The sequence below is a fragment of the Kryptolebias marmoratus genome, linkage group LG2 (assembly GCF_001649575.2).
Source record: "Kryptolebias marmoratus isolate JLee-2015 linkage group LG2, ASM164957v2, whole genome shotgun sequence".
Lineage (NCBI taxonomy): Eukaryota > Metazoa > Chordata > Actinopteri > Cyprinodontiformes > Rivulidae > Kryptolebias > Kryptolebias marmoratus.
In genome coordinates, this window is record NC_051431.1 from 25,803,189 (window position 1) to 25,823,983 (window position 20,795).

General features: G+C 39.9%; 1 protein-coding gene across 1 annotated transcript in view; it reads left to right on the forward strand.

The window, feature by feature from the left end:
* brip1 (BRCA1 interacting protein C-terminal helicase 1) overlaps positions 1 to 20,795 on the forward strand; it is a 63,972-nt gene that overhangs the window by 6,275 nt on the left and 36,902 nt on the right. Inside the window, exons 5-13 of the mRNA XM_017421994.3 lie at positions 77 to 217; positions 8,331 to 8,603; positions 13,270 to 13,491; positions 13,615 to 13,814; positions 13,892 to 14,024; positions 14,588 to 14,742; positions 14,840 to 15,017; positions 15,211 to 15,351; positions 15,728 to 15,889. Coding sequence (XP_017277483.1) covers positions 77 to 217; positions 8,331 to 8,603; positions 13,270 to 13,491; positions 13,615 to 13,814; positions 13,892 to 14,024; positions 14,588 to 14,742; positions 14,840 to 15,017; positions 15,211 to 15,351; positions 15,728 to 15,889 — 1,605 coding nt within the window. The remainder of the gene's footprint in view (positions 1 to 76; positions 218 to 8,330; positions 8,604 to 13,269; positions 13,492 to 13,614; positions 13,815 to 13,891; positions 14,025 to 14,587; positions 14,743 to 14,839; positions 15,018 to 15,210; positions 15,352 to 15,727; positions 15,890 to 20,795) is intronic.

The window sequence follows — 20,795 nt, forward strand, 5'->3', positions numbered from 1 at the left end:
AATTGATAAATAAGTATAATTTGAACATTAATTTATGCATGCACACAGAGTGAATTAAAGTTTCTGTTTCCCGTAGAGCCATAAGAGGCAGCGTCTACAGAAGGGAGTTATCTTCATAGATGACGACGAACCTGAGCTGAAAAAGGAGCCATCAGGTCCTGAGAGTTGGAGCCCAGCATCAAAACACCAGACAGATGGTTTGTCCACATCATGCCATGTAAGTACACGCAACACCAGGACACAACATTTGGGGGCACTAGCGTCCACTGAACCGACCTTTTCTGACAGCCTGTCCCATTAGTAATGGCTACTTTCTTTTCTAGTTCAGCCCATTTCTTTTTGATTTTTCTGTCGCTATAAAGTCGTTGTTTTCTTAATGTTAAGTTAAAAGTTACCACTGCCTCGATGCATTGTGGGGAAAAAAGATGGAAAATCAACATTGAAGGGCTGAATGGTCAATGTTGAATGCCAGTTTCTGCAGAAAATTAATTGATATTAAAAATCACAGAATATTGTAGAAAAGCTCAACCATTAGCATTCTCTGTGCATAAATCAATGTACTGAATCAACTTAATCCACAGCAGACATTCTTAAAAACATCTGTTATCGCTGCTTCATAATCTCATTGTGAACAACTTTATCACCTGTTTGATTTCTTTTACCTCCTGTTTTGCTGCCCTAACATGTTCAAGGAGAGCTGTAAATATAATGTTATTTTATTATAAACTAATGCAGTTCTGTAAAGTACCACTGTATTATTCAGTGCAGTCATTTTAGCATGATTTTATTTTACCTCCTGAGATAAAACACTAAATATCTCCCTGAAAAGGGTGAAATTTGGAGAATAACCAAACTAGTTCCTCATAACGAAGGAGTTCTTTTTATGAACGAATTTCTTCATTTTGGTTTAATTTCTAGTTTCTATGGGAAACTAGAAATATAGCCTGTAGTTTGCTGTATTTTGTTGATGTTTTTTTTTAGGGTGGGCATTAAGCATACTAGCAAATAGTGTGATTTGGCAGAGGAAAAATCTGATGTGTCACCGCAAAGCATAAAACAGCAACAGACAGAATGTGTCCTGTGGACGATCCTATCATCTCTCTGCTTTGGCGTTTCCTCCCTGGCGCAGTGAGATATTATATCTTACAGTTTTAAGGAGTGATTCTGTTTTTCATCCATTCAAACCGGGACCTCACTGTGTGACATTTTTCTTTTCCTCCTATCACTTTTGTTCTTGCCTTGTTTGTAGCTGAAAAGCTTTAGATTAAATCGTGCCGCAAGAACGACTAAAATGTCACGCAAAAAGAGCGCACACTTCTGACACCTGCTGAACTTAATGGGAGTGTTTGCCTCAGCATATAATTAGGACTATTTGCTTTGTGAAGATAATGCTGAGACAAGGCAGATAGCAGGTGCAAATGATGCGCAAAAATGAATCAAAAATGAATCAGCTATTGCACTGTTTTAGTGAATCCAGGCCTCGGTGTACTGGAAACAAAACATTATGGTCTTAACATCATCCATCAGTGTGTGAATGGGTGAATGATTGTAGTGTAAAGCGCTTTGGGGTCCTTGGACTAGATAAAGCGCTATACAAGTGCAAGCCATTTTCCATTTTGACCATTTAACAGCATATTTTGTACAGATCTGTTTTCTTATGTGAGACAGCAGTTCTACACGATGAACAGCATTAGAAGAAAGCTTATACGTTCACACACAGCAGGCCTTATAATTCCAACACCTTAATGAAAATCATTCTCAGATAACTTTACAATACACCGTGTTTCATGAAACGATGCTTTCAAACATTAGTTGAGTAAAAAAAAGTAATGTAGACGCCACTCACCTGCTACCAGACACTTTAATGAAACTGAGCCATCACTGGAATTAATGGTGCTTCAAGGGTTTATTGCACACGGCTGGTGTGATAAAAGGACCTTCTGAATTCTATCTGGCTATCCTTCTTATGGATCAGAAGATGACAGAGGAGTAGATGGCTTGGTTTTAATTTATGAGCTCACCTTAATAATTCATGTCGTCAACAACAGGTCCCCAGTCACAAAGTTTTGTCACCACTGGGTGGCAATGTGCTCCACCAAATGAATGAAAAAATGTTTGCGTGTCGAACCTGAACAGGCTTTAGATGAGATCAGGGTTTTAAATTTACATCTGTTTTCTTCTGGTTTAATAACTTCAGATAAATATATTTTTTAATCGAGTTTCATTTCTTTTCACGTGATAATAAATGCATTTTATTCAGTACTGATATTTTTGAGACATTTTGAGGCCTGTTCAGGCTGTGTGTAACTGTGTTTGCAATTATAGATGTTTGTTTTGAGCAAAAACAAAAGCTACATATACCATTAATGGATATGAATGGATCCACTTTTCTGTTTAGAAATGTACAAGCCTCAATATATAGCACATGGTGCAAAGACAAACAAAATAAAAAAAATCACCACTCTTTTGAGGATTTTCGTTCCCTAAGCTATACCAGCCTTTTTTCCCCTTAACATGATAAATTTTCAATGAAACTGAGATTTTTTTGTTTGCTGCACATGTTACAGAGCTGACAAGTGAAAGTTTTCCTTTTGCTTTGTGGAAAGATGCATTATCATCCTTGCCAATGATGTCTTTACTTTCCATTGATGAAATAAGAAAAGTGACCAAAATTTCAGTGTCCACCTGTGTTTCCTGTCGAGGCAATGGCCGCCACTTTCCCTGCTCTGTTACCTGACACGCAGCTCCATATAATCAGCTGTGGAACTGTGCTGCTTTTCTTCACACATTTTAATCAAATTTGGTTAATTAAGAGCTTTATATGGAAAGAGAAACATTTTTATTACTATTCTGTTTGTGTATTTTAGAAGAAACAATACTGAGATGCATCCCTGCTGTGAGGAGTAGAGTAATCTCTGTGTTAAAAAAGGCTTGGGAATAGGAAAATAACTTTAACTGTTTTTGTTCTCTCTTTATAATCTTTGTCGAGTGTAAACCAAAAGTTTTGGTCTTGTTATGACAAAGTGTCACATTTTTTAACTTGTTTTAGCAACCAAATTCAGTGCGTAGAGTAACGCCGTGTTCTGCTGGGCATCAAAGTGGTTTCTGCTCGGGGGTTTTCTCCAGGTACCAAAGACCAGCATGTTTGCCATGATCAGACAAGTACAGTTGTAGTTGTTCTGCAGTTCACGGGGGGGGGGGGTTTAACTCACAACAGCATCTCAACCTACCACAGGTGTGTGTCTTGGAACAAGAGCTACGGATGGTGTGAGGTGGAAAAAGAAGAGGAGGGAAAGTGAAGTTGAAAAAGCACGTTCGTCTCCCGTTTCACTTCAGCTACATGACCCGAACTCCTTTGTCCCACGAGCGCTGACTGATGGCCTGAATGGGGCCCTTTGAAGCAAGCTCCAGTTTTAATTAAGAGGGTTTGCCTCGCTTGGGCTGCTGATCTGTGAAAGCCACAGGGATAAATATTGAATGGGGTTCACCCGCTGGTTACTGCGCCTGAGGGATAAACAGGTGCTTTGGAGGGCAGGTATTTGCCAGGGCCCCTACCTGCTCAGAGCAGTCATATCGGGAGGAGGGAGTGTTGGGTGTCAGATCTTCCATAGTATTGGCTATTGAAGCCCACCTTTATTGGAAAGGATTCCGAGCCTTTAAAATCTGTGGAATGAGGAGCAAATTGGCGTTCAGTCAGAGGCGCCAGCGGTACCTAAATGATCCGCTGCCTGTGGCCTCTTAGTGCCTTCTGACTGGCCTCCTTCGAGTGTGAGATTTCCATCTCTGAGGTGTTTGCTGGGGGGTGCAACCACAGAAGCCTACCTGTGAGAGTTTTGAGGTGTTCAGTAACACTACTGACTTTTGTTTAGTCAATTCAACTACTAAGCTGTGACTGCTGCGTACATTATGCTTACTCTTATCAGTGTGTCTCTCAAAGACACTTAATATAGCCGTACTAAGGGTACCTGCAGAGACCGAGTAAATACAAGAAAGGGCCAAAGTGTACATCTTCCACGCAGTTTGCTTGTAACCTCAGGAAATCATTTTTCATGTCACTCTCATTTCTAACCGCAGCCCATTAGAATTGTTCAGTGCTGAATAAACTTCTACGATCTTTTATTGAGTTGAGCTGGTGTTCTGTTTGCCCCTTTTGCCAGTTTATCTCCATTCTTTTAATGGGGGGTGTCTGCTCTGGGCTGTGGGGCCAGGCTTGAAACCTTGTTGTCTTGGCATCTCGTGAGGCAGCCGCGTAAAAGGATACCCTTGTGTCAGCTGTTTCCTGCTGCAGCTCTTGACAAGGGTCTCTATTCATCAGCATGCCCCTCTACACTGGCCTAATCTCCCACTCCTCCCCCCACCTGCCAATGAATAAGTAATTATTGGCCATCTTGGGGCAGGATATTTGGATGGCTCTATTTAATGTGGCAGTAGCAGGTAAGGCGATCGGGCCCTAGGCCCAGGCTGTGGAGCGTAACTGTTCCAGAGGAGAAAGGTAACCTGAACTGGTGTTGGGGCCCGACAGCACCTCTGTTTATTTTTCACATGGGCTCAGGGCTCGTTATCCCTCTTAACTTTGAGAGGCGGCTCTCTAAGAGCCCTATCTGGCCTACACTTCACCACACATTGTAATATTTGATGGGCAAACACGCTTGGAAAATCTGAGCCGCTGGGTAACTCGAGCTTCTCATCTGTCATCAGAAGTGCTACCTTCAGATCCCCTTGATAAGTAGCAATGCATGACATCACATACCACTCATTTTTTTGAGCAATTATTTAGGCAATTTTAAAGAGGACTTCGGAATGAAGGCGTTTGCTCGGCTTTTTAGGCATCTTATATATGGTGCATATATTCACAAACAATGTTGAACACTGGAGAAAGAACCAAGATTCTCTGAACTGATACCATCCTGTGCACATGTTGTGTTTAAATGAGCCTCTTGCTGGCTGTGTTTAAAGTTTTATTATTTTTATTTTTTTCATATGTTATTTTCAAACATTTTGACAATCTGCATTAACTGATTTAAGTAGACAAAGCTAGTGTCATCAAATGCCACATTACTCACGGTTTCAGCAAACTTGGGTTTCAGGCTCTGGTCTTCAGGGACTTCTGTCCTGCAAGTTTTAGTTGTTCCCCTGCTCCAGCACACCTGATTCAAATGATTGAGTTACCTCTTCAGCATGTCATCAAGTTCTACACGAACCCATTTATTTAAATCCAGTGTGATCAAACACACTGAGGCAAGCTTGGCTTTTTTCACAATTGCTTTTCGTACAACACTTGAGAATATAAAACGCAAAGTCAGTGTTTGAAACTTAACTGAAGTGGAGCTTTTGGTCTAGGCTCAACAAAGTATGTGAATGTGAAAATCTATTTTAGTTTAAGAAGGATGTCTCACTTGTGTGTCTGAGCACAAACTGCTTTACATGGGCATCAAATGTTAAATAGCTGTCAATGTTTATTACTGTTTCACAACTCGAACAGCTTGGCCATGGGTAATCGTAAATGTCTGAATAAATTTAAGAATCACTATTAGACTGTCTGTGAGTGCACTTGTGTCTTTCATACCTTTTTCTGTTTTAGGGTTGTATTATTGTCATGAAGACTACTTAGTGCTACGAATATTGACTCTGTCTATGCTGATATGTACAGCTTCAAATAGCCAGTGATTACATTGTACATTTCTGTGGACTATTGGATGTTCAAAGACCCACTTAAAAGAGCTTAACACATTAACAGGATCAGTTTTATAAGCATCTGCGGCTATGCTGTACCCGTGAGCAGGAGAATATAAATTCACCAAGTCACAAGACAACTGATTATGCAGCAGCTAGTTTTTCGAAGCCATCACAATGGTGGCCTATCATCTTTCAGACCCAGAAAAGGTCACTTGGTGCAGAGTGACAGCACACCTTTATGTATGGATACAAATTCTTTATTCTTCTCCCTGTATTTTTCTAAAGAGCATACAAGATGGTCTGTCTAACAGCCTATTCAGGCCATGGATAATTGTGCTGAGTTGCTTTTGTTTTGTATCACAATACAATGATAGTTTGAATATTTGGATTATTAACATAACTTAATGAAGTTGGAGCTGAGTGGATTAAAATAATCTTGCATTAAACCTGGATTAATTGAACATTTAATAAAACCTTCATCACATTAAATGGGACAAGTGAATTTCCTTCAGGGGAGCAGGAAAGTATCTTTCTATTTCTATTTCTACATCACAAAGGCCAAAGGGAAAATTTTATGCTGTAATTTAAAAGTATTCTTTTTAAAAAAAAAACACTTTTTATCCAGTTTTTATTTATTTTACATAAACAACAATGAGCAGTCAGCCCCCCAGCTTGGCACCTACCCGTGACAAACTAATGAAAAATAAACTGGAGGATAAAAAGGTATGATAAAATTAATAATTTAAGAAATAAAACTCACATTAATTATTGGCACATACAATATTTCCTCAGCTCAGAGTGATCTGACATCCCTTACCTTTAGCACAGGACAGAAAGGGATTCCAAGTTATTTCAAATGATCCAGTCTTACCGACCAAAGTCAGTCTGATTTTCTTCCAGTTTAAGAAAATAAAGGACTTCTCTAATCCAGCTTGTATATGTAGGTGGAGCTGCAGATTTCCAGTTTAGAAGTATTAACTTCCTGGTCAGCAGTGCTGTAAAGGCAATTAAGTTCTTTTTAGCAGGAGATCAAGCGAAGTAGGTCATACTTCAGACAAGACAGTGACGGCATTAGGTGTGATTTCCTTTCCATTTCCATTAGACAGCATCAGAAAATTTTCAGATAATAACCTCTTCATAGATGGAAGATCTGTGTTCACTTTTTAAAATGCCCTTCAAACATCATCTGTAATGAACAGTTCCAAGTCTGTCTCCCATACGGTTTTCAACACAGTGGAAGGGTTTGAAAAGCTAAAAATATTTGAATTTATAGAAAAAAACTGCTCCTCTCAGTGAAGGGAGAGATTGCAGAAACGCTTCAAAATCAGAGGGGCTACGTAGCGGGGATGAGCTATGGTCATAATGTCGAGGTTTAAGGTATCTGAAAAAATGTTCTTTTAGGGAGAGAAAATGTATTTACTAATTGCTGAAAGTAGCAAAAATAGGACCAACATACAAATCTCTCCAGGTTTTTATACCTAACCAAGCCCATACAGAGAAGGTTATCCAATCAGGATGGAGGAAAAAGGATTTCCTGCTAGCAGCACTTCAACAGAGTGTGTTTGCAGCTAAAATGATGTCTAAATTGATCCCAGATTTTAAGACAGGCAGCCTCTATCACATTCTTAGTGAAACTAGAAGCAGAAGAGTAAAACGGGGAGTATAGTGAAGCTGTCAATGCTACCAAATGAACAGAATTTGCTTATAAAACCACCTATAAAAGGCAGAAAACATTCTCCTCCCGATAATGCATATCTCTTATATTAGTTGCCTGGTAGTGGTAGTTAGTGGTTAGGTAATGCCATTCCACCCAGGGTTTTGTAAAACTTGATGGCTCAGCCTGGGTAGTTTCTTGCTCTAAATAAAATTCAGAATTAGACTATTGACCTTTCACAAAAAAGCTAAAGGGACAAATTTGGAAAACAATGAAATAGATCCAAGAACTGCAGGAAGATATTCATTTTAAAGATATTAATTCTATCAGCCACATAAATGTTATGGAGAGACCACACCTTAACATTGTGTTTATTTCTATAAGCAATAAAAGAAAGTCTTTTTTTTTTTTTATAAATTGTAAATGGTTAATGGAGTGTACTTAAATAACGCCTTACTAGCCAAACAGGCTACTCAAAACACTTTACAACACAATCTGTGCCCTCATTTACCCAAATAGATTAGATAAACGCCTGCTTCAAGGTTTGGGTAAGCAGGCTTTAACTAAAGAATCTCTAATAAGAATGGGACCAGCTGCTTCCAAAAGGTTTTATCAAATTCCGATGGGAAGCCGTCTGGACCTGGGCTTTTACAGCTTTGTAAAGACCCGACTGCAGCCTCCAGCTCTGTTGCCATAACAGGGTGGTCCAGTTCCTCGGACAGAACAAAACAAAACTGAATCGCTTCTTTTTGGTTTACAGCCTTTAAGGATCTGAAGATCTTGCCGAAGTGGAGTACTCGTGAAAATTTTGTTGTGACTAAATACAGACTTGACCAGTCGCATCATTAAACTTCAAAACGTAATATAGCGACACATTGCTGGTGCAGAAGAGGTGACATTAAAGAAACGGCAGTAACTACCTCATCGACTGACAACTATTCTTACTATTCTTGCAGGTCATGAGGTTGAAATCGACTGGTGTCTCTTTTTCTCTGTCCAGGCCTCTGAACCCTGCACCCACTGCCTGTGTGCGTCACCCAAGGACGGTGCGAAGGACAAAGACAAAGGTGGCAAAAAGAAGATTCCGAAGATTTTCTTTGGAACGCGCACGCATAAACAGATAACTCAGATTGCGCACGAGCTGAAGCGCACCGTTTACTCTGGCGTGCCGATGGCCATCTTGTCCAGCAGGGATCACACCTGTGTCAATCCAGATGTGGTGCCTCATTTCAACCGCAACGAGCGATGCAAGGATCTGCTGGAGGCCAAAGATGTGAGCAAGGACGCACGCACGCACAAGTATACACGGACACACACAATTACACACAATTACACCACAACTAGAATGATCTTAAAGACCACAAAGCAAGGGTCAGGATGTGTTGGGAATGTAGTTGCTGGCAAATATGAATCCAAAGAAGAAGAAAAGTCACGCTCCCACACAGTCTCAAAGCTAGCAGGACATATTTATTAGCAACGTCATTAATAGGCATCGTAATTTATTAACAACCACAGTATGCATATAGTGTATTTTATCATCTGTGTTTATCACCTGAATATTAAGTCCTTACATGTAGTCTGTAAAACTGTTTAAAAGTGTAGTTGTAGTTTAAGATGTTTTTAATTTTGCTTCATTGCTTCTGGTATTTTCTCACTGAGTGACAAACTGTTCTATTCCATTCATGAACTACCTTAACTGAATTAACCTTTACAATGGGAGTATAGATAATTAGAAAATTTGTGAAGAATGTTTGAAGGTTTCCAATGCAGCTACTGTCCAAAATTCAAGCTTTCTTCTACAAAGCCCAATTTTGGACTTTATTTTGTAATAATTTAAGCTGACAAAATGCAGATGTGTTGATGTATAAACTGTAAAAACAAATTGTAAAGAAAACTAAGATTAAAAGAAATCTTAATGCTGCTGCCCAGTGGCTCATTAGGGTTACTATGGTAACTACAGACCTGTGCCTGGCACTCCTTGACAGCACCCTTGTTAAGACAGGAAGACACAAATGCAGAGCAGAAATGAAGCCTCATTTAGTCACTACAACAACAAGTCATACTAAAAAAATTCTTGAACTGTAAGTGGCAGAAGTGTCTGGTCGTCATCCATCAATTTCTTCTTTGTCTGTACTGCTGTAGGTTGGAGATATGAGAAGGTAAAAAGACTCCTCACTTCCAGTTTTACAGAGAAGTGTATAAACTGTATAAGAAATGTCAGTGTGTGACATCATCTTATTCTCATTTAGTCATTCTCCAAATGTTCTCCAAACCAAGAAGGACATCAAAACACCGGTTCAGTCATGTAAAATCCAACTTTCTCTGATCTGTTGTTTCTACTGTGACGTTTCCTGAGCTAAAGTGCTCAGGTTATCTCACTTATTTTGTCAGTTTTTATGTGGAAGTTTTGTCATTTTACATATACATATACTTCAGTCGAAACACATTTTGCTTCATCTTACTTAAAACCTTGGCAATAACTGCTGGAGTCAGCGTTGTTTGTCTGTTAGCAAAATATCTCATTAACTAGTGGATGGATTTCAATGAAACCCTCACAAATCAATCATTGGGTGTTTGTATGACTGAAATAATGGAGCCAAACCAATTCAAGTTTTCTGCCACAGACAAGACAACCTTCGTAAAGACAAAAAAAAATGGTTTTATGTCAGTAGATGTTCCAGATAATGAGCTAAAACTTGGCTTTGTAGTCATTAAGAGTCATTCACAACACATACTGCAGCACTAACAGATCATGTGAGATCACTTTATGCATTAGAATACTGAGAGATAGGGCATAATGTTATTTTCAAGGTTTGTCTAAAATCGCTATAACAGTTGTGATATCTTGGCCTCTTTTAGGAAGATGGGGGGGAAAAGGCAGTGAGGATGTGGTGAACAGGTTGAGTGCGCAGTGCTCAGGTGTTTCCAGGTTTATATCAGCAAAGATATCCAAAGGGCAAGGCAAAAACATTATCACACACAGGTTTGGTTCGTTAACGTTACATCGAATTGGTTCACAACCTTCAGCACGACTCAACTCTACCCCTCCGAACGCTTTCGTCCGTCCCGTAGCTCCCTCCCCCTTCTACCCCTCCTGGCTGCTGCGTCACCGGTCGTGAAAGCTGAAGAATCATGTTTATCGGCCAAGTGTGTAAAGAATACACAAGGAATTTGTCTCCAGCTGGTGGTGTTATTATACAAGGATAAAGGCAAAAATAGATAAATAAATTGAGAGGGCAACAGTTCTGCAGCAAACACAAAATCAGATCATAAGACTGTAATAATGTTAATCAGACACTGTGAGGCAGTTATCTCACTCCCTGACATTTGTCATATGTCAGATGAAAGTCTAGTTCTAAAATATTCTGCTTCAACTTATCCTCCTACACACCCGTTCTGAGTAATAAACATGCAAAGTAATTTTCTGTTTGTTTTGAGCAAGTAGGTGGCAAAGGAGTTTCCCAATGCTGTTGTAGGTTGTAGGTCAGACGAGAGCAGACTGAACAGACAAGGTTTTAGCCCCAGAGAAGCAGTCATACACAATTGGTCCACAGGTCTCCTTTTGACACACTAGAACATCAAGAACCATTTTTCTGAGACATGATACACTTGTAACCCCCTATACTGTCCTAAAGTTCAGGCGCCTACTGTAATGAGGACAATTACACTGTCATTAGAGGTGTTGGCCTTCCATGGCAATTGTCTCACTTTGTCATGAAAAAGCTGGCCCAGAAGTCACCCCTCACCAGGGCGGGTGTCACTGACACCCTGTGTGTGTATGACCCCAGGGTTTGGTGCGGTCATTGTCAGGTTACGCTGCTGTACAGACACACAGTGATTCACAGAGAAACTGTTCGGCTAATACTCAGGCATAACACCTGCCTTCCAGAAACGTCGCCCTAAGCCGTTCGGACTTTTTTCCGAAGGTGGCTGTAGGCTGGAAAATCCTCCCAACTCTTCCTTTACTCAGGACACAGGGTTCGGTGGCACCAAAATGTTTATTTCTCTTTTCTTCCAGTCTGTAGCTGAGTCGACCTGTGTACAGTGTTTGTTTGACAGTGTCACCTCAAGCTGGTAAATTAAAAAAAGAACAGGGTGGGACATCCAAGCAGTAATTGGGACTTTGTACGTGGCGTCCTTCTTCTTGATTGTCTTCATGTTCACTCCATAAATGTGTGGAGGTGTAAGCTCCAAAAAGAAGCTGCCTCTCAAATCTTGTATTTCTAGTCAAAAGAGCAACTAGAAAATGATCAGTCAAGGTTCATTAAGTATACCAGCTCATAAAAACTATAAGACTTCTGTTGTGCCATTGCCTTGTTTGTTTTCCTGTTTCTTTTTCACCATACTTTGTGCTAGTTTACCCATTCATGTATCAAAACATTTAGCTTCATGGGGACTAGTGTGCTATAACTTTTAGTATTTGTAAATTTTATGGGTTTAAAATTAATTTTTTATTTACCAAAAACTTCCCAATAGGAATATATTGATCTCTTTAAGGTTTGGAAAACATTGTTTTCTAAAGTTTGCTTCAGCACACTTGCTATATTTTTGTTCTATTATGCTCTTCTTAGCTTTTAGCTACTGAGTTGCTAAATTTAGCTTTTAGCCGCTGTTTGCTGCTTTTAACTTCTGTTCTGCTTTTTTTAATTTTGATAAGTCATTCAGTTCATTCTTTAACAATTTTTAGCAAATTTCAGCAAAGCCTCTCAGCAGTCGGCATCCGCTCTTCTTTCTAACCGAAGCAATAAAAAATTATCGAAGCAAGAAATTATTATTGCTTCAGTTATTATTCAACTGTTATTCTCCTGGTTCCACTGTGGTTTTTAATTTACAACTCCTTTAGCTGTGGACGAATCCATACCAAAAATACATCAAAAGGTGTGGCTTGATCTGGAATATTCAAATTTTTGGTATTTCATCAACCAGTGTAGGCATATAGACGTGGATAAATTTGTCTGTTCTATTAATAAAGAAAGGAAAAAAACACAATGGTCATAAAATAACTTGAAATTGACAAAAGTGATAATTAGAAAAACATTACTGAAAATCAACTGATAAAAATCAATCGTTCTTCTTTTTTTTTTGGGTGGGGGGTGGGGGGGGGGGTTCAATCCAACTAGTTTATATAGCACATTTATTATCCCAAGTACTGCACACTAAACAATACAAATAGAAGAGAACCAGAAAGGGTCAAGTTTGTTGTCACAGTACTGTATATGCTTCTTTTATGTCTTTGTCTGCTGATGGATGTGTAATTTATATTCGTGCCTCTTCACAAGGCTCGAGTTTACCATGGAGCTCCGAGGTTCTTTAGAAGCCTTGAATCTTTGACTGATTGTATTTTTGCCTTGGATGGGCTGCTTCTATCCTTTCACAGATCAAATCAATGATATATTCTCATATACAAAGCTATTCTTAGTCTTCTCCTCGTATTTACAAGCCTACATTATTTAAAACAGTACTTTTGACTGTATAGGGGACTTGCACTGAATTACAGAGAAAACATTTAAACATTCATCCTCTCACTCTGTGAATCGACTCCAGAACCTGCAGAATCTGAAGGAACCTGTTTCACTGATTCTCATTTTAAACATTTTAAATACACAAACATCTGAATGTGACTGATTCTGCTACGAAAATCTAACTAAGTATACTGTGTAACTCCTTTTAGTTTTCATTGTTTAATGTTTTAACACCATTTTAGGTTTTTCTGTGATGTTTAATTAAATTTTTTTTTTCCATGTCTGCGTGATGTACTTCAATGCTGTTTCAAGCTGCTTTTCATCTCGGCCAAGACAGCTTTAAAATGAGAATTTATCTCTCAAATGTCTTTCCCAGTTAAATAAATCAAATTAATTCAGCGCCAGAACACTCACCAAGATGTGGCTCATTTTTTTGGCGCCAAAATTAGGAATCGTTTTTCAATGTGCACATGACAGGGAAGGTCGTGCCGGTACTACCACGGCGTTCAGAAGATGCGGGACCAGCAGACACTACAGTGGGTTCATGGACTGCGTGAAGCATGGGACGTCGAGGACCTGGTCTCGCTGGGAAAACGTCTCCACTCGTGCTCCTACTACGCTGCTCGTGAACTTATGCAGGGGGCCTCCATCATCTTTTGTCCCTACAACTATCTGCTGGACCCAATGATCAGGGAGAGTGTGAGTAGAATTTGAAGTGGATGAGCTGTAGAAGCACCAGGAGGAAAGTCGTGGACAACAAAAAAAAGTCATTATCGACATAGAATTAATTCTTCTCCATCTTTTGTTCTGCATTTCCACCAGATGGAGATTGACCTGGCAGGCCAGATCTTGGTGCTGGACGAGGCCCACAACATTGAAGACTGCGCGAGGGAGAGCGCCAGCTTCACTGTGGACCACAGCACTCTGAAGATGTGCAGGGATGATCTGGACGGCATGGTCAACGGCAACATTAGACGCTCCAAGCACGAGCCTCTCAGAGACTTCTGCTACGTCTTATTCAAGTCAGTCGTTTAGGAACACTTTTCACCTCATAGTGGAGTGTTGACCTTTGCTCAGAACGTCCTTGTTGTCTGTGCAGCTGGATGCAAGAGAGCCACGACTTGCTGTCTGAACGTGGATACGAGATTGCCAGCAAAGTCTGGAGCGGGAAGGAGATTCAGAGCATCTTTCATAGCTTGGGCATCACAGCCGACAGCGTACGCATTCTGGAGGTACTCCGCATAACTGCCACTGACTTACCTGTTGAACATCTTAAGTTTAAAATATCCCTGCAAAACGAAGGATCTGTCAGGAAATTTTGATACAAAGAATTTTTAAAAGAGTTTACACAGATTTTGTAGCGACTTCGATCCATTAATTTAGCCGCTACTGGCTGGGTAGGTTTTAAAACTGTGACGCGTCTCCAATACGCCATGATGAGCCCCACTTGTGTCGTCATACTTCATATTTATTTTTAACTTAAAAAAATACACGAATGATGCAAAGTGACGTTTAAACTATTGATCTAAAATGACGATACCTAAGACGGACGGTCAACAGAAAAGTTTGCAGAACCCCTCATCCAACCACTTCCTGGGTATGCCTGTATCCCAATAAATAACATACGATGGCGCCCACAAGCAATCACCTGGGGTGCAAAAAAAACATGAACACCTGTGCCACCAGAACAAATAAACAAAATAAAACCTTCATTTTTGGCTCGAACAGATTTGTTGTAAAAATGTTCACAGCTTCTTGTTTTTGAACGTGTGTTCTTCTTGTCTCTGTGTGACAGCAAAACCTGGCAGCGGTGTTAGAGAAAGAAGAGCGTGTCGGGTTGGTCAATGGCAAGGAGGACATGGTGCAGGTCCCAACCATCAGCTCGCCCACCTCCGCTGTGCTCAAAAGCCTCTTCATGGTGCTGGATTTTCTCTACAGGGACAACAGCCGGTCAGAGACCAAGCTGAAGTTTTTCTATAAGTCCTTCCTTCCTCGTGCTGGTTTCTCAGACAAGCAGTTGTTCTGGAGTGGTTTTGTGTGTCTGCAGGTTTGCTGAGGATTACCGCATAGCTCTGCAGAGGACCTACGCTTGGACAAACCAGGTCCCGCTCGATGTCCCTGATGCTCAAGGCTTTTTGGTTCGGGCTCGTCCTCGACACCGCCAGAACACGCGGGTCAAAAAAGAAGTCCTGACGCTGAGTTTCTGGTGTCTCAACCCAGCTGTGGTGAGAGGCTAAACATGACTAGCTGACCTGTTTCCGAGGCGGTACAACCTGCAGAGACACGATGGTTTACCTGGCTCTGAAACAACGAACAGTTTCTCCTGTTTTTCAGTCTTCGCGTTGACAGAAGAATCGAGATCAGTTCGATTTTGGCAAGTTTCAACTCAGTTTTCCTTTATACTTGTGTTCTTCTCAGGCCTTCTCTGACTTGAGTGGGTCAGTGCACAGCATTGTGCTGACATCAGGGACCCTATCACCCATGGGCTCGTTTTCCTCTGAACTTGGTGTGAAATTCACCATTCAGCTGGAGGCCAACCATGTGATCAACAAGTCCCAGGTAAATCAAAATGGTGTGGCTTTTCTGACAAAGTTTACCATGTAAAAAATACATTTAGTAGTGAACTCTGCTTGCCACTTTGTTGCAGTGCCACGTTTGACCAGCAGATGTCGCAGTCTCAGCACGTTATTGCAAAAACTCCTAAGCTTTACGCATTGCGGGCTGTTCTGGAGATATACAGAGTTTAGACGAATGCTGAATCAAGATTAGGGAATATTTGAGCACTGTGTCACTTGTAACTAAGTTTAAATTGTATTTATTGTCTTGAACAAAACTTAGTAATTTGGGGTAATTGATCAAGTTTAACTGAACTGAATCAAATCCATATGAAAATGTTAAAAGCGTACGTTTTTTTTTTTTTGTTTTCTTTCTTCAGGTTTGGGTGGGTACTGTTGGTGCAGGACCCCAAGGCCGAAAACTCTGTGCCACCTTTCAGCACGCTGAAACGTTCGCCTTTCAGGACGAGGTGGGCGCCCTGCTGCTCCGTGTCTGCCAGGTCATGACCAAGGGTGTGCTCTGCTTTTTGCCTTCCTACAAGGTGAGTATGTCACCAACACCTGCTGTAGCCATAGATGAAACATGGGCATCAATTAAGGCTGCTTGGTTATGGAAAAAATAATAATCACAATTGCAAAACCGGAAATCAAAACTACAAATTAAATTAACTGCAAAACCCTAACATACATACATACTAAGTAGGCAGTTGACAGCAGTTCCAGCATCAAGTCTCTTCAGGTCCGTCTCAATGATCTTAGTCCATCTAATCTGGATGTTTTGTCCGTTCTTCATGATCAAACTGCTGCAGCTCCTTCAGGTTGGACGGGTGCTGCTTGTGTCCAACAACTTTTAAATCGAACCAGTGATTCTCAGTTGGACTGAGGTCTTGGCTTTGACTGAACTATCCCAGGATCTTTACCTGGTTCTCCTTAAACCAGTGGAGTGTTTCTTCAGCGCAGTGTTTAGGCTCATTGTCCTGCTGGAAGGTGGACCTCTGTTCTAGTCTCAAATTTCTGGAATACTCCTCTAGAACTTCTCTGTATTTTGTTCCATCCATCTTTACTTCAACTCTGACCTGTTTCCCAGTCCCCACTGATGAAAAACATCCCCACAGCATGATTCTGCCAACACCACGCTTTGCTGTAGAGATAGTGGTGCCGGACATGGTGTTATCCTTGATGAGCAAGTTCAGTTTTAGTCTCATCTGACCACAGTCGCCTTCTTAAATGTGGTTGGGGATGAAACTCTAAACATTCACTTTTATTTTTATTTTTTTTAAGCAGATAATCTCTTTCTTGTCCATTCTCCCATGAAGCCCAGTTCTATGCAGCTCCTAGTGGTCCTATGAACTGCTCAGCTCCATTCAGGGTACTTTTGACCTTCTGGATGGTTTTCTGACTGATGCCCTTCTTACTCGCTCCATGAGTTTTGGTGGATGACCCTTTCTTGGCAGGTTTGCTGTGGTGGCATCATCTTTCATCATGTTTCCTAATGATGAATTTAATGGATTTAATAGACATTTGTGGGATGTTGGGGATATTTTTATAATGCAACTCTGATCTGTACTTCTCCACAACTTTGTCTTTGACCTGTGTGGAGAGTTCCTTGGTCTTCATGATGTCTTGCTTGGTGGTAGTCCTTACTACTTAGAGATGCTGAACTAGTGCTGATTCTGGGGTCTATCAGAATATAGACTGAGATCATTTGATACTTAGATCACACACAAGTGGATCTTATTGAAATAACATTGTGGCTTCTAAAGGTGATAGTTGAGGCTTCAAAGCAAAGTAATCACTAAGTTTGTTTTTTTTAAGAATTCATTTTTTCCCCCCATTTAACCTAATATTCAAAGTATTTTGTTTAGGCCCAAACTGAAAATGCATGGTTGTAAGGCAAGAAATTAGAAAGAATACTAAAGGGCGTAAAGAAATTGATCAAAATGATAATAAATCAGGTTGTTATGAATTGTCATTCAATACAAAACAGTCACATTTTTAGGTTGTAACAACTTTTATCTGTAATTTCTCAAAGTGTCATTTTTGAGTGTCTGGCTTTTGGTGGAATACTCTTTGTTTTAGCACCTTGTAGTCCATTGAAGCCTGTTTGACAAATGTTCACATCATTAGCAAATAGTAAGTAAAACCTAATATGCTGGCAAAGTGAAGGAAAGCTCTAGGCAGAGACGGAAAGAGTAGTATTTTATTTAAAATGAGAAAGTTAAAAAAAAAGATACAAAAAACACAGATCTAACTAATTAGGAAAAGGTCTAACAAATCCATAATACAAACCTATCTGAACAAATATACTTTCTACTTTGGTTTCTAGTCTATATTCCCAGAAGAAAAACGAAAAAATACCAGATGAGGTTCCCATCCTATAAAAGTTACTACATACATATTAAGAAAAAAAATGCTCAAATTTCCCCAGTTTTTTTACAGAAGACTTCTCACAGGTCATTCATTCCAAATGTTACCTTTTCCTGTAAGCTCTCCACTGAATGTACTCATATTAGGTCAGATAGTTTTTACCTGGCTGTTTTCTTTAACAGTAATAACACATCTGACCAGTCGGAGGAGCTAGAGACCACACATTAGTCTTCTCAAATGGTTTCTGTTGTTGCAAGGCACAGCTTGATGTAGTATCAGTTTTAATATCAAGCAGTATCAGGCAGTATATCAAGCTGTTTTATGCAAAACAATAAGATTTTGTAAGAAAATTATTGTATTGGTTTGTGCTCCAAAGCTGCTGCGGTATAACGTTCGTTCAGATCAATGGACACACTTGTCAGGAACTTGTTAAATGGCGTCTTCCTCACAGAACTGGATCTTCTTTCAGTTAATGAGGACGCATCTTAGAGCACTCATGGACACTTTGTCCCCCTTTGTTTGTTATGCCTTTTTTCTCATGAATAATTAATGTCCTGTAGCTCAGTTGTCACTTCAGCTTACTGAGAGCTAAGTGGATTTCATATGTCATTGTGTGGCTTTGTCCACAGTGCAGATGTTATATGTAACCACGTAGCACACTAACATTGTAAAGTTGCGAAGGTGCGCATTTTTTAAATTCATTTTCATCCAGTTCAGTTATTTTTTTTGACCTCTTAAAATGAAAATTCAAACTTACTGCAGCCATCAAGCTTGAACACATATTGTGTTTACTAATCTTATTACTCTCTTATTATCTTATTACTAATCTTGTTTTTTTTTTTTTTTTTGGTTTTTTTTGCCGCTAACCTCATAATGTACATCTTTTAAAGTTGTAATGTTTTCTGTTTTCCATTCTCTTTTTGCTTTAATATATTATAAGTCAAGTCAAATTTATTTATATAGCACTTTTCAGCAACAGGGCAGTACAAAGTGCTGTACAACATGCAAACATCAAAATACAGAGTCAGAAAACACACACACAACGATATTGAAAATATAGAGCTAAACATAAGATGAATTGAGGAGAACCAAACTACAAAATAACATAAACTAAACTAGAGTTTAAAAACCAGAAGCCATGAAAACACACACTCAATTTAAAGTTACATAAAAATACAGAGTAAAACTTATCTAAAACAAGTCATACTAAAAATTAAAATAAGCTGAGGAAAACCAAACTAGGATATAATGAAAGTGAACTTAAACTAGACTAGGATTTAAAAAAAATCTCAGTTAATGAGACGTGATAAAAGCTGAATTATAGATACCAAAGGCTAACTTTGGTGTCTAATTTTATATCATGTAACTCAGACATCATTAACATATTGTTCTGTTGTGGTATGTCACAAAGGTTACTGTCCCAAATATATATATATATATATATTTATTTTGATCTGGTATGTCATCTAGCGATCATTAGTTTTCTTGTTATTTAGTTAGATTCAAACAACTGATGATATTTCTGTGTAAACTGTAAGGGAAAGCTAAGACCTGAGACTTTTCTTTTCCTCCCCTTGTTGTCGGTCTCTGATGCTAGCCGAGGGGCAGCTACATGCCATAGGATGTTTTTCTTTTTTTTTATTATTGATAGTCATGTAGAAGTCTGCTCTCTCTCTGCTGATGCATAAATATTTAATCTGCAGTCAGCTCTTAAAGATAAGGAGATGAGGGGATATGAAGGGCTGGGTATTAATTGGAGCCCATGGAGGCCTCGTTGGTGCCACAGAGTCCCGTCTGCCCTGTGATGTGTGCATTTGTGTGTAGTCCACACACAGAGGATAGGTCATCTCAAGACATCCTTCTTCAGTGCATTGAAGTGATAGCTATCAGTGTCCTAAACACAGCTGCTCTGTGATGGACAAAAACAGGCATCCAGGGTCAATGAGTTGACACTCACTGCCCTCAGATTCACTCATAAATCTAAAGTCAATACCATTAAATATGGATTGGCACAGGCTGAGATTTGTTTTTGGCTGGTAGGAAGATGGTTAGCATTTTTGTTTTGATCTGGGTTGTGTGTATTTTGTGACTGTTGCAGTTCAGAAAAAAAATAATTGCAAGCTCTGAAGTGTGCTGAGCCTTGCACATGCACACACAGTGTTCCCATAATTACGGTCACACACAGTTTCCCAAAGAGGCTGAACAAGTTCAGTGTTTTTTTTTTGTTTTGGAGCTTTTCAGTCTCAACAGTGCCCCAGTTAATGCCCATTAAAACCACAGCATGGTATGCTGTCTGGCCTGAGCTGCTGAAAGAAGGGACCAATCCTCCGCACAGGCGGGGGTGTGTGTGTGATGGTTTATTCAAAAAAAGCAGGATTTTGTAGAAGGGGAACGATTGGATACAAGATGCTTTTAAAGGAGGCTGAGATAAGGGCCATTAGGTGATGTTGCCTCACTGTCTGTGTAAAGATGCACCCAGAGCCGGCGCCTGAGCTCTGCTGAGCTCGTGTCAAATCAAAGTCAAACTGGAATGCAGGCTGAACACCCGCCAGCGTGTACAGCGATATCTGAAGCACCAATCGCTCAGATCCAACCGTACTGTTGCCTGTAAGGCGGAGTGTTTCTCTCTTTGGGTGCACATTACTTTCATGGGTCACTTTGCCAGGCCTAGCGTGTCACTGATGTTTTATTTGAGTTTTATCTGTGGGATCTTCAGTAAATTAGCCAATAGATTTATAAAAATAAAAACTGTTGATAGTGGCAGCCCTAATTGTGATGAACTCTTGTTGTTTGTTATGGCAGACATTGATGATAACGTCTACTTCTAGAGAGTGGTCTTTACTTGCCTGAATGTTGTGGACGGGTTTAGGTTTACAGTAAAAAGAACCCAAGACTCCTGTCTTCTGTTAAAGTGAAAGCTGTTCTCTGTACTCTTTCCCCCCCTCGTTGTTTGTTTCATACCTTAACATAACAGGCAATTGATTTTTCCAGACTGTAAGTTTTCTCTGGAGTTAAAAAAAATGGTTTTGTGTAGCCACTTAAGAATGAAGAGGCAAACCTTTTTTTCCAGGAAGCCCCCCC